This window comes from Pecten maximus, chromosome 10, assembly GCF_902652985.1.
Source record: "Pecten maximus chromosome 10, xPecMax1.1, whole genome shotgun sequence".
In the NCBI taxonomy this organism is placed as follows: Eukaryota; Metazoa; Mollusca; class Bivalvia; order Pectinida; family Pectinidae; genus Pecten; species Pecten maximus.
In genome coordinates this window covers 2,719,017-2,734,381 of record NC_047024.1, presented here as the reverse complement: position 1 = coordinate 2,734,381, position 15,365 = coordinate 2,719,017, and the positions used below count along the sequence as shown (strand labels likewise).

At 37.2% G+C, this 15,365-nt stretch overlaps 1 protein-coding gene across 1 annotated transcript in view; it reads right to left on the bottom strand.

Moving 5' to 3' along the window:
• Positions 1–4,899, bottom strand: part of LOC117335905 (gamma-aminobutyric acid type B receptor subunit 2-like) — a 46,167-nt gene extending 41,268 nt beyond the window's left edge. The window contains 1 exon segment of the mRNA XM_033896174.1: positions 4,669–4,899. Within this exon segment, the coding sequence (XP_033752065.1) occupies positions 4,669–4,899 (231 nt within the window).
• Between the last annotated feature and the right edge of the window lie 10,466 nt (positions 4,900–15,365).

Sequence of the window (15,365 nt, the reverse complement as noted above, 5' to 3'; positions counted from 1 at the left end):
TACACATATGTATCCATGATCACTGAATCGTCAGTAACAAAGATTCCATGTTTGTACTGTTTGTTGATTGGGATTACATTTCAGATAGGTTACAGTAATATCACTGACTAAATAGACACGATTCTCGTTAAAGGACGGACAGTTCAATCATGGGGACTGTATTGTTAACTTTTCGCGGACCGTTTGATTTACCCCCGGCAATAACCTCAGCATATATGTACTGTAAATGTACTTACTTTCGGGTATCTTAGTGCATAATAACTTGAAAAGGTATGAGCTAAGTTGTTCCACCACTTGAGTTTTATCCTGGGTACTCGATACACTCCGGTTTCCATTCGGCCAAAAAATGTAATGAATATAAGCTGATATTACTTTGTTCGCAATTGTTCTAAAATCAATAAAGTTTACAATTTGGTTACACGTCATTGGTGTTAAATTTTATGTATTCATTTGCATTGTATTAATTATTTTTTTCATGTTTTCGATGTTCTGAATATTCAGTAATTAACGCTGCTAGAATTTTCGACGCAAACCTGTAATCTATGCTTCTTAGTCATTGTCTGCATTGTTAACATTAAGTCAAACCTTTAGTAGACTAGTGCAGGTCGTATCTATTTGAGAGGGACCTATATTAAAACAACAGGGAATACCGACATAGTAGCCATTCTAACGTCAGTCTTTCTCAAAATTGAGGGTAAAATAGGAACAAAAAGTATATACTTGCATAAATGCAAAGAACAAAAAGGTGAATGAAAAGGCTTCTTTTTTCCGTCGACGACAACAGACATGCCGATCTAGTTCATGTCCGGTGATGTTATCTCAAAATGCAAACTAGGACTTTGTTTGATATTACTTAACAGCTATCCATAGTCAGGAACATATGAGGATGGGAGTCCAGGAGGCACATAGAGTAAGAAAACAGGAAAGAAAGAAAAAACATTAAGATCTCAAGTGTTGTAATGGGTGCAAAAGAACAATTTTGTCTCTACAATGTCCCCTGAATAGAAGACACAGACACCCCAAAATAAGTCGCCTCTTACTACTTGCAGTGAGAAACAGCAGGCATACTCTTTTCTTTTTCAACTCCTGCATGGGTGCGAAAGTTGTTAAGAAAGAAGCGAGTAGATAAAATCACAAATTATCTCGCTTCTTACGATCATAGAATGGGCGAAGCAGATACAATTTTAAGCTCTACCTGCAGGACAAGGTAGGTCTGGTTTAGTATTGCACACTGATGCAGCAAGGAGAACTGGGTTGGTGACAACTGAACCAACGTGCATGTCAACAATCATCGACCGCCTGCCTTCATGTCGCACAAGGAAACAGAATATTTCTAAACGAGATCATGATGTTGACTCTAAAATCAATTGAATAGAATTTAAAAACTGTAATTTATTGAGCACTATAAATGCGGACTTCAGCTCGTTTGTGATCGTGTTGGAAATTGTATTCCAGCGGATCATGTAAGTGCAACGGCCATTGTAGAAATGTTCTCATGTCACAAAGAGTTGTGTATGACTTGTCTTTGGCAAATTAGCTTTGTCTGGTGACACAGCATGCGTCCATGTGTATACATGTATATAATCCTTTACACCTCCGATGCAACAAGAACCAATTCAAAACATTCAAAAAGACATTCTTGCTGATAACGATGCAATAAAAACAAAACTCATGATCACGTACAAACTACATATAAAATAAAAAAGTCACATTATCAAAAAAAGTAAGTTCAAAGTCACATCATCAAAATAACGTAAAAGAAAAGTCACATTTCATGAGGTAAAATGAAAGTCACTTTATTATAACGAAATAGCTTGTTACCTTGTTAGTACGTGTATTAGGGATCATAGTATTCGATTATTTTTGACGTACAAACGATATTTCTTCTGTGATATTTCTTGTCAGAATCATATATTTTCGGCTTTGGTAGAAATAATATCTTTGAAACTCATATCTTGAAATTTGAGAAACGCACACAATGAGTCCCACAGGTGAGTATTATATCATTATAGACAATATGTGCATGCTTTTCGTGAAATATCTGAACAAATTAAAGGACGTGGGTCTAGGGCAGACCAGGTGAAACTTGTATGTACCTATATAGTTAAGAGGCCGAGAGGGCCCGTACTACGCATCTTGATATTGCACTGATTATGACAAATACATTTCTACAGAGCAAGGATGATTTCAAAGAAAATTGCTATATATTTCTCCTATTAGGCTCTACCTTTCAGGGCCTTGGGGGTAACACACATTTTATACAAAGTTGTTTGCTTCAACCAAGATTGCGTTAGACCAAATCTATTAAGTCACTTAAGACAAGTAGCAATTCAAAGGACTTGCTTTTGTATCCCCTATTTGGCCCTGCCCTCGTGTGCTAAAGGTCCGGCCAACATTTATGCAAAATTTCCTCTACTTACCCAAGAATGCTTCTAAAGTTTGGGCACATTCAATTTAGAGGTTCATAACTAGTAGCGATTGAAAAACGTATCTCTATTTCCCCTATTGGGCTCAGTCCCTCATGCCCTAGGTGGGGAAGAGTAAACATTTACGCAAAATTTGTTTTCCTTCCAAAAAGGTAATTCTGATCAAATTCGGTCAAAGTCTATTGCCTCGTTCATGAGTAATAGCAATTTAAAGATTTAAAGTCCAGAAACAACACAAAAATGTAATATATATATATATATATATATTTTTGTACTCAGCTTTGGCTCATTGACAGTTTGGCTTGGTCAATCTTAACAATCAAATAAAATATATTTTTCTAATATTAATGATAATCTTCTATGACACTTTACTTTGAAAGTAACCAAATCATTGCAACATAGGATCAAGCTGAACCCACCTTGCAATTCAAACTCAACCTATAACACATAAGATCAAAGGTCGCCAATGGAAGCACAACACAATACCCAATAATAAAAAAACATTGAAATTCAGAATCGAGTTAAACCAACGTCACAGAGCATAATAATAATTCGAAACTCTGTTTCCCCGTCATTTTCCTTCAGGGCATTTGGATATTCGTGATTACTACGATAATAATAGGTTATTCTAAAATAAGAGATGAAACAATGCCATCGAAAATAAACAATGCATTTCCTGGTAACAGAACGCTAAATAATACTAAACCAAACCAATGCAATCCCTGTGACACTCGGATTACCAAAACGTGTACAATTCTGGTGAAAGTGAAATTTTTAGAGAGCTTCGTTAATTGAAACTCGAAGACTAAAGCAATCCCTTTAAAGCGTATACGTCAGTGGCAAAACCATATTCGGTAACTCGAGAAAATGCCATAATGCCCGTTTTATGTGACTAAGCCAGGCACAGGATCGATTTCCATGTACTGAAATGGATGCCGTCAAAAATACTCCAGGGCAACGAGAACTGTCAGAGTTCCGTGTGTTGGAATGACACTGAAACATTTTCTTTAAATTAACACTAAAGTATGACTTCAGAGTGAGGTTAGAATCAAAAACGAACAAACCAAAAAACAAACCCGTGTTACGTGGTTGTCAGTAACTTCTTTTCACAAGACTAGAGCTTGTCGTACATATATGATTGACGATCGGCGATAAATAGGAATAAGATCTTCTGGAAAGGCATAAAAAGAAGGCAGACCAATCTGCTGGAAATGTCGAGAAAAGGATAAGACGGATTCTAATTGACAATATAAGACAAAGAAAGGCATTGTTCCTTAATTAACCTTTTTATGACTGTACCATGTGCTGCCACATTTCTTACGTCGGTTACGTTGGATGAATAACCTACGCGGTCCTGCGCATCGGACAGTTCAAATGCCATGCGTGGCACATGTGCTTCTTTCGAAAAAAAAAAAAAAAAACACAGCAAAAAATAACAACCCCAAAACAAAACGAAAAATATAAAAAAAAAATACCCAAAATATAACATATTAATGTTTGGTTTTCAGAAACGTGTGATCATCAATTGAAATAAACGTAGTTGAAGTCATTTGATAGTGCCGAGACCAAATTGGTGTCGTGTAAGGATCATAATTGTGTTGCATTGAGATAAATTTGTGTCGTATTAAATCTGCGTCGTGAGGGTATCAAACCTTTGCAATTAGGGATCAAACTTACGTTTGTGTCGAAGGAACGCTTTTAATAGTTAAATAGGTAAGTAGACTTACCTTAACTCATGACATAAAGAAATATGTCGTAGATTTGTTTTGTATAAAAAAGGTCAACAAGAGGCCAAAAGCGAGACCATCGAAATAAGAGAAAAGAAAATATCTCAAATTTAGTCGCTTTCTAAGATCATGCAATGGGGACAGCAGGCACACGCTTCCTGTACATCCTCAATGTTAAGGATTGCTCTCTGTCTTCGCAAAGAAAAAATGTTTTGCTAGGTGATTTAATACTTTTAATGTCAAATCGAGGAATTGAATCATGTCGTCTTTAAAGAAAAGTTTTATCCACTGGGCAACCTGACAATCACACCAAATAATTAGTTAATTGTTGTCAATACTCCTACATTACACATTGATCAATGTCAAAGCTTTATATATGATGAAAGTCGATCATAGCACTTTAAATATCTACAATGAGGGAAAAAATCACACGGAAGAGAAAGCATGTAGGTAGGTGATAGGGGTTTAAAAGGATTTTTTATGTATTTATTTTCTTAGATTGAGATTAAACTTACCTCAGTATCATTTGACGTCATACGAAGGATATAATCCTTTAGAATGGTGGTATCGTTATTGACCATATCAAGAGCTAGTTGAACGGCTGGACGGACACCACGCCCGATAGCCCCGGCCGGAATATCACGTGAAGTGGGAAACAAACCAGCAATTACTATCTCCTTTTTGGCTACACTCTCAGAATAAATCGATGTCGTCAAAATTCCAATGAGAACGATGTACACCAACATGATTAACAGATTTCAGATCCAAACACTCCGGGCGTTTATGCCACAGTCATACAATTGTTTGACCACGATTATTTGATGAATACCGAAGTAAAAATCTCTCAAAGATATGATTCCTTGTAGATCCTCCACTGTTTCCTGCTGTGCTTGATAACACCGGACGCTGTGCAGCCGACAGCTACGTCACACTCCCCAGCTAACAAGACACCTTAATGGAGAAAAAAAAAAACTTCAAGGACTTCATCAGAATAAAAAAGATAGGTAATGGGAATACCAGACTTTCTTTCTAAGATGACGAAGATTTCTATATAGTAAACAAGTCCGTGGCGTGCTCTGTGACGCGATGTAGACCTACCCAATAGTCATATACTGCTAACGATTAGCATAGAAGAATCACCATCACATATCGTCGCTTATATTCCAAATGGAACCTAACGCTTGTTTCATTTTGAAAACACATATCTGTTAATGTTTCAGCAGAACGACGGAGAATTGCACATCCATTAACATATGAACTGTTCCTTTCACATATCAGCTTTAACAGCGACGGTTGTAACGCTCGTGTTATCCGTGTACGTGAGGCTTCGCCGCAAACTGAAAAATGATAAACGAAGAGAAACACATATTTCGCATCAATTAGTTATTGTTGATATTAATATATTTGATAAAACATTATTTAATAGCTCTAGAAACATAGAATATCAAAATGTTATTAACGGTAAATATCTTATCTAAAATTCATCATCACTTATGACAAAATACTAAGGAATTAACTATTTCATTGTATATTATCAGAAAAAAATATCTTATATTTATGATGAGTATCATTCAATACCTTTGCTGTAAAATGCCAATTATTGATACAGATAAATGAAACGTCCAGTACAGAAACGCCAGCGTGAATGTCATGATAGCCGCATGACAGATCCATGTCTGCTAATAGTATAGAAGTTTTCGACAAATCCCTCACAGGATCTATCACACGTGAATACGGAGACGACAGATTCCAATTAGTGCTATCGAGTCGGTGTTCGCCAGATCTATTAAACTGTCGTATGTATTATCAGTATTTACCTTAACGCTCCATCTAACCTCACACCAGGGTATAACGTCCACTGCTAACACTCATCCAAAAAAGGGACAGGGAAATGAATTACCAGTATGCATCGCGAGCTGTTCCCCAAACACTGCTTCTGTGGTGTAGACTTCGACTAGCACAAGCCTTCTGATAAGAGAGAAGCCTGTCGCTAAATGTCATAAGTCCAACTCGTCATAGCGACTGTCGATACAACATTTTACAAGAGGCCCACGGGACTCTGACGTTAAAGAATCTAGTACAATTGTAGTATATATACTTGGTAGCAAGTATTGTGGTGCTGTCGGTCATTGTGGCCATCTTTGATTTCTGACCAACCAAAAATGCACACTTTGTCAGGACTATCTCAGCATAATTTCGGGCAAATTTTAGCTGGATTTTAATATTGTTTGATATTGTTTAACGTCCTATCAGCAGCTAAGGACATTTAAGGACGGCCTCCGCTGCGTGCGACACGACATGCATGTGTGTGATGAGTTCGTATGTGTGTTTTGGGTTCGGGTCAGATTACCTAGTAAGAGCGATATCTGGACGCTTTTCTGGAGATTTGGAGTCAAATTTTCAGAACTGACATGTAGCTCATGTACTTGCTTTCTAAATGAACGACCACGGACAATAAGTCAGCATTCACAGCAACGCATCACTGCGGGGAATAGCTGTTTTATCAAAACATATTACTCACGAGTCCAACAAGGATTCATAAGCTTTACCAATTTTAGGTAAAACATCCTCGACAAGGCTCACCTTTTTTAAGATCAGATCTTAGAATGTAGGAAGTCTTCATTATTTACATACAAAAGTAGTTTCAAAGATGACTTCAACAATAAACATCAATGAAAGTACCAACAGTTGGTTTTTGAAGCTTGATGCGGCTGGATTGGCAATCTATCGTTGAACCATGGCATTTAATACCACTTCAGTGACAACTCTAAACCATGTTTTATCGGAAGTGCAAACAGTGCGATGGTATTGATAAGATTCACTGTTGGATTTGGTGTCGTGTTTCATGACCGCGTTGATCCTATTTCCGATTCAACATCACGGATGCTATCTCATTGATTGTGTTGTATTTCAACTGATATATTGATACCCACAAGACCGCTCGTCAGTCTCCTGCAGAGCATTTTTATCAAAATTCCTCTTTTAGTCTAATATCGCTGAACTCGTCCACGATCACCGTTATCATCCGCACATGTTTATTAATTAATTTATCTGGGACAGCCGTGGTTTCAAAATAGTATAGGAATCTGTAATGGGAATAGATGCATTGTAAAGACTGTGATTGTTATTAGTTCTTAAGTACTGGTAGAAGGCATACACGTCTCGTCGATTAACAAGCTATCGGATACTGTGTATAAGTAAAATTGATTCTTATAACCATGCATGTGAAAAAAGCCACGATGTCAAATAAAGCTATATACCACTATATTGATGTCGACTGTGTTATCACTCGTCCACCGCTACTTTAAAACCAATTTTCGTCTCGGATCGTTGTCAACTGTATCGATCACGTCTACATTAGAACCAATTTTCTACACAATATGTTGTCAGCATCATTGACCATTGGTTTATAGATTGTTTACCAGATTTCTTAGGAAACGATTGTCTTTACGATCCGTTTGACCACAAGATAAGTAGTGTTGGGGCTCTAGACCGGCCTGATCGTCTCGAGCGGAACTGAACCGTTTATTTTTAGTGGCTTAACTTCCCCGGAACAGCCTTGTTCATTATTGGACTGGACTGAATGACAACAGTGGACGACGGGGACCGGACCGGGATTAACTCCGGTGGCTAGCTTCTCAAGGTAGCTCAATGTTTTAGTTAGAATTGCCTGTGTTCTTTGTACAATCATTTGAGTTCGAAATTGGTAGTAATTGCATGGTGGACTAAAGTCTCCGAGACTTACCGTATGTGATAGACACTGCTGGTGGGCTAATGTCTCCGGACTTAACGTACAGGTGGTAGACACTACAGGTGGACTAAGGTATCCGAGACTTACCGTACAGGTGGTGGACTAAGGTCTCCGAGACTTACCGTACAGGTGGTAGACACTGCTGGTGGACTAAGGTCTCCGAGACTTACCGTATGTGATAGACACTACTGGTGGACTAAGGTATCCGAGACTTACCGTACAGGTGGTAGACACTGCTGGTGGACTAAGGTCTCCGAGACTTACCGTACAGGTGGTAGACACTACTGGTGGACTAAGGTCTCCGAGACTAACCGTATAGGTGGTAGACACTGCTGGTGGACTAAGGTCTCCGAGACTTACCGTACAGGTGGTGGACTAAGGTATCCGAGACTAGGTGGTAGACACTACTGGTGGACTAAGGTCTCCGAGACTAACCGTATAGGTGGTAGACACTGCTGGTGGACTAATGTCTCCGAGACTTTCCGTATAGGTGGTAGACACTACTGGTGGACTAAGGTCTCCGATACTTACCGCACAGGAGGTAGACATTGCATGGTGGACTAAGGTCTCCGAGACTTACCGTACAGGTGGTAGACACTACAGGTGGACTAAGGTCTCCGAGAAATACCGTACAGGTGGTAGATACTGCTGGTGGACTAAGATCTCCGAGAAATACCGTACAGGTGGCAGACACTGCTGGTGGTCAAAGTCCTCCGAGACTTACCGTACTGGTGGTAGACACTACTGGTGGACTAAGGTCTCCGAGACTTACCGTACAGGTGGTAGACACTATTGGTGGACTAAGGTCTCCGAGATTTACCGTAACCCGATTAAAACATTTCAATTTAAACCAATTTTATTGACATGAGAGAAAAATCAATAGGACTAGATTGTCATGTTATCGGTGAATAATACTAGACAATACAATATTGATATTTATATAAAATAAACTGTTGCGCATAAATATTTGGTGATATTGACTTTATCCCCCAAGTGAAAAGAGAATGATAATAACTTTCTAAGCTGCCAAAAGCCAATTACATTTAATATGTATGAAACAAATAATAGGAATAAATTTACATAGCAAAAATGAAATAGGGTAAAGGTATCTTCCCATTACATCGAGGTATACTGTGTACTGCTATATCAATGTAGTCCAGCAGGGGGTTTTAATTTAGTAGATTTAGCATGATAATATGCATATAAGTGGATATAACTTTTTATCAATATTAATGAAATCGACTTGATTACAATCTAATACTTGATACACGTGATAAGATATCTCTATTCTGCATATAATTACAACTATGACAATTATGTTATAGAACATTTATACATATATGATTATGAGTTTAATGATTCAAATTTTGTTGGAGAGTCTGGCGAATATATTTGTTACATTCTGAAAAATATTGTGAGGCCGCTTCAAAAGACCGGGTACATCCACACATTGGTGATTCAGTCAAATGATCATAGTTTATAGCACTAGCATAATTCTGAACTGCCATAGCAGTCATTTTAGATGTGAAGAAGACAGAATGTTACTAATACTTGAAGCAAGTCTTTTAATTCCATTAAACATGGACAGGAAGAAATCAATCAAAACATTTACAGTAAGACACAATGGAGGATCACATAATCTGTCCTGAGGGTATTTCTGGTTATATGACATATAGTTGTATAATTTCTCTAAGGTAATCTGGAGTTTCATGGTTCATTATTCTATACATTAAAATAAATTTATGTTTATTTCTTCTGCAACTCAATGTTTCCCATCCCAATCATCTGCATAGACCTGTAATATCCCTCCAGCTTCTGATTGTATATATTCTAATATGTATTATATATATATGTAAGATAATGTACAGTTGTCCAGCACAACATCTGTTTATTCAATAACTGGTCATATTAGGATGTATATAAAATAGATAGAATTTTTTTTATCAACATTATTTTTTGGTAATATTAAAATATTCATTTTAGATATGTGTTGATTCCATTTAGTATCGTCAGTAAGTGTACGACCCAGATTTGTATTGTATTTGCTTTCAGCTATCGGTTCATCATGAAAAGTAATGATGGAATGATTCTTGTCAGTTTTTCTTTGAGAAAATAACAGATTCAGTTTAAGAAGAATTAATGGTATAGTAAATATATTACAATTCATTTACAGTTGAATCTTTAGGTACAAAGCCAAAATGGTGTTTTGTAATTATTGTACAGTCTACCATCGACCTATCACCACCCGAATCTACCGCAACCCTCGCATACCGCGACCTAAAGTTCTGGAACGGATTTCCCTCCTATATAATTCCCACGTTAGGTTCGCCATCCTCGGATACCAACCTCCGCCATGTTTGTTAAAATACAAAGGTCCCGAACCGCTATATACTGTATTTCCTTCGACGATATCGCCTTTTTTGTATATGTTGTAATTATAAGAAATGTTTCAATTTTCTTTCTAACATTTTACTAAAACATGAAGTGACAGAGATAAATATGTAATTTGACACCTCATTGATTAATTACACTGATAAATATAACTAATATTAGCTATAATCTAACTCAGTGGAATAGTAAAATGTTTGAGTGTTCTTATTAAATAGAAGAGTAAGAGGAAATATGATAGATGGATGCAATTGTTTGATTATTCTGAGAGTCACATAATCTGGTGCAGCAGGTTTATTGGAATGCAGAAGATATAACTGATCTTTTACATTCTGTTGGGTTATAACAATATCATTTATAGAGTGAGGCTAATCGCTAGTAGTTTCAGGTATAGGTTCGATATTTTTAGAAGTAGTAGATATTGATATAATTATTTATCTAGGCATTCAGCTTTGTCTAATGTATGTTGAATAAAAGAGTTCAGCGATGGGATTAGATGTAGATTTGTTATTTATTCAGAGACATTTCTTGCAATTTTCCATCATTTGATAGGGGGAATAGATATGCTATTTAATGAGTATTGTAAATTTTCAACATATGTTTTCTTTGCATTGCGTATTTCACTGACTGTTTCGTTTCTTTTGCTTTTATAATGTTCCCAATGAATAGCAGACTTCTTAGATTTTGCTTTCCTAAGAGGCCTATTTCTTTGTCTGGTATGTTGTCTAATATCATTATTCATCCATTTTGTTTTTGTCATTTGATCTAATTTTTATACATTTAATGGGTAATCATTCATCATAATTTTAAACTCATTTGCATCGTGTATATTTTTTAGGTTTTCCAAGTCATTTTTTGATAAACATCTATTCATCTTATCATAATCTACGTCTTGATAAATAATGATTTTCTTTCGATAGATATTTTTTAACTATCAAGGAACTGTTGAATTGTATAAGAGAATGGTCACTACATATAGGAGGAAGCACAGGTACATTTTAAACAAAATGTATGTAGTTTGAAAAGACAATATCAATTAAAGTTAATTGAATTCTATCGACTCGAGTGGAGTCGGTGATAAAACTAGGAAGACTAAATTTTTAGCAAAAAAGTCTGGTTTCTCCATTTGTTTCCTGTTTCTATTCACTTGGCATTTTTCAGACTGTACATGATGGAAAATTCTGCAGGTGCTATCGTGCAATCAATTGCATCAGACTTCAATAGAAATATTCCGGTCGTTTTTTTAATGTTGCACGGAGGTTCTCTGGAGACACTGCTTTTGTGTAAGCTGTTGAAGCAATCTTGCAAACATAAAATTTTCTTATCACGGAAGATGAAGAATCTCTGATTACTTTGCAATATTCAGCATTGTAGATCCTCGTACAGAACACCAAGCATCAAGTGGCCGCAGAGCAGGACTTGTACATGCATGTGCTGGAAGAATCATTAATATTATACTTGGCCCATTCAATGATATCAGGAGAAACTTGAGTTTCATGTCAATCCATCAGTAAAAAGAATGTGTTGCCCATCACTGTTTAGCGAGCACTTGAGGAAATGCTCTGTCAGATATTATCTGAAGAACTCGCCATTGAAAAACCATTTTCGAACACCAGACTATCAGCAACTGGTTAAGTACTTTTAAATTCGGGAGGAAAATCAGCACCAACTACATCATGAGGAGGAACCTAGTTTTGTGAAATCCCCTTTTCATCCATATTTAAAATCAGGCGTGGATTTGTTTTAACATTAAACTTTTCTACCGTGTCAGTAAGTTCATCAAAATAATAACTTTAAGTTCTGACCAGTATTTCAATAATCCAGGAAACCAGCGTAGAGTAAAGGGCTTCCCTCTCTTATTCGTCCCTAACAAATTGCCAAAATCAGTGGCAATGTTCACCCCATAGTGGCCATTCCCTTCAGACTGACCAGACAAGTCTGCTGTAAAGATAATACAGGAGCCCTCTCTGTTGTAACACATTCAGTATCGAATTTTCCAAACATCCTATCCCTCAATGTCTGACTTGGGACATTGAACTGTTTTATGTATTATTTACAGACATCCCATTCCTAACGCCTTGTTAAGCATTGAAATTATCAAACACATGTTGTCTATATTCATGAAGAAGCAGTTAAAGCAGGTTTTGTCGGTGCTTTCTTAGAAAATGAAAGAAAAAACTGTACATAGTGTTAAACACCTATAATTTTATTGTTATTGCTGACAGGATCTGTTTGTTTTGTTCTATTTATTATTTATTTGGTTAAAGAATAACATCAATTAAAAACAAATTGCTGTCATTTTTACTCATGAACCTAATGTTTAGATTAAACAATATTGAATTTCTCCATTATTGACACAGTACGGTTTTATTATACACAAACAATAAGAAATGGGAAAATCTTGTATTAAACATTTCAATACAATTATCTTTTTTATTTGTACGCTTGGAACTAAAGGTAGTTTAAAGGCAAAGTAGCAAAAGTAACAGCGCATATATGGAAGAATCGTATCAATCAAATACCCATGGAGCTATAAGTCAGAAGTAAATGAACAGGATTATTTAGTGGGACTTTCCTCAGTTCCAGGGGCTGTTTAATGATTTAATTTTGTTTATTTTTGTTTAACGTCCTATTAACAGCTAAGGTCATTTAAGGACGGCCTCCCGTGCGTGCGACATGCATGCGTGTGGTGAGTGCGTATGTGTTTTGGGAGGCTGTGGTATGTTCGTGCTAAGTCTCCTTGTGATAGGCCGGAACTTTTACTCGTTAATAGTGTAACCTCACTGAAGCATACTGTCGAAGACATCCAGTAGCACACCCCACCCGGTCACATTATACTGACAACGGGCGGACCAGTCGTCCCACTCCAAATATGCTGAGCGCTCAGCAGGAGTAGCAACTACCATTTTTAAAGACTCTAGTATGTCTCGGCTAGGGAACAAAACACAAAGCCTAATCTCACAGCGGCGAACGCTCAACTAAAGGCCAAATGTGAGGCATTGTCAAGGGAGACATTAGGAAGAAGAAAGGTAGTAAGAAAGAAGAGAAAAGATAAGATCTCAAATTTAGTCGCCTCTTACGATCATGCAATGGGGGCAGCAGGTACAGTTCTTACGCCCTACCTGCAGGGCAGCTCTTTGATGTTTAATGAATAAACTAGAATCCAGTATTATGCTGCAGATTATCAGAAGACGGGAAAGGCGTCAACAAGTTAAAGTTTGCTGCCCAATTACTGACCTTTTTATAGCTGAATCTTACTGTCTTAAGCCATAGTTTTTATTCTATGATGAACCGGTACCATTAAATGCGATTCCTCCCCAAACCATTACACTTTATTTCTTCTGGGAGAAATGTTCCATCCGATTTTCCCCCCATAAAAAAACACTCTCTTGTCTTGTTCAATTTGAATTTTGGTTCTTTGAGGAAATCCTGAATTTCCTTTGAAACACAACCAAAAAAGCCACAACTTTTGAAAAAGTCGCAGTACTGTCAATTCTTATTCTTTGTAATGCCCTCTGGCATTCTTCATCTGCTGTAAAAATTGTCGTCCGTCGCGTTCCGTCAAACTTTTCTTTCTGTCCGGTTTTGACCGCGTTCCTACACAACCGTGTTTCTTTGTAAATTGGTTTAAATTGTAATTTACAGTGGATTTTGGCTTTTTTTTTTTTTACAAAACTAAACTTCCGACATGAATGTCCTCGTATACTGCCGAAGACACTCAACAGGACACCCCATCTGGTCACATTATACTTAAAATAGGCTATCCCAATTGCCGAGCGCTAAGCAGGAGTAGCAACTACTATGTTTAAAAAATATGGTACCTATATGTTTCAACCAGAGAAAAGAACCCGAAACATTCCATACTGGGGGAAACGCTCATCTCAAGGCCAATAGTGAGGCATTGTCATAAGGAAGAAGAAAGTTGTTAAGAAAGAAGAGAGAAAAGGTAAAATCTCATTTAGTAGCCTCTTACGCATCATGCAACGGGGGCAGCAGGTACAATTGCAGGGCAGTGCGTATCTTTTTTTTTTAAATCGGCTTTTTTTTCAACGGTTACCTAAACAAACATATATGCAGACATGTGTCTATGGAACGTAGAACACAAGACCTGAACCTTTTTTAAGATAATATGTGTGTCGGGTGAAATATCTACACATGGAAAAGTCGCGGTCTAAATATCGCCTATGTGTACGTGATGCTTTAACGTTATGTCAACTGTCCAAGTACCTTTGTCCACGTACTGTAAATGGACATACTCGACGGAAGAACGCAATAATAGCACATGCCCTTTTTCTTCCTTTCATCATGTACTGATATAGGTCCATATACCAGATTTGGGTATTGTGCACAAGGATCGGTTTTATAAAATTATGCATGTACAGGAAATTTTGATAATTTTTTTAGAGACTTTCCTTAAATTTACCATCTGGGTATCTTCGGACGTATGCTTCAATGAGGTAGCACTATAAAATTGTCTTCAGTTCTGTTCTGTGCTTTCACAAGGAGACTAACGCAAACATACCGCACCCTCCCAAAACACACACTGGGGAAAACATATGCTGTTAGTATGTGACCGGTGAAGGTCTGGTGTTGGATGTTGTCGGCAGTACGCTTTAATGAGCTAGCACTATAAAGTCTACATCAGATTCGGGCAATCACAAGGACATACAGTAGCCTCAAATCGCACAATGGAGAAGCCGTTCTTAAATAATCGTGTCGTAGCCACCTCAGCGGTCAGTCGGTGGGCGCCCGCTATATTTATGACAAGTTGGAGTTTCAGGGTTGCTGGATCAAGGTAATCGTTACTATTTATAGCAAATTCTTTGTCAGCGCTCCAGTGGCTTCCTTTGAGGGATTTTTCATCATATACAGACTTGATTTAGGATCACAATATCTCAGACCAGTATGAGCGTCAAGGTTTGGGATCAAGGTCACTGTCACTTTTTGTTTACAATAGTCAATGTCAACAATCTAGCCGCTTCTTTCTTGGATTTTATGAAACCTAACACACTAAATATTAATGATAATATCTTGAACGAGTTTTTAGGTTGTAAGGTCAAATCACCAATACTA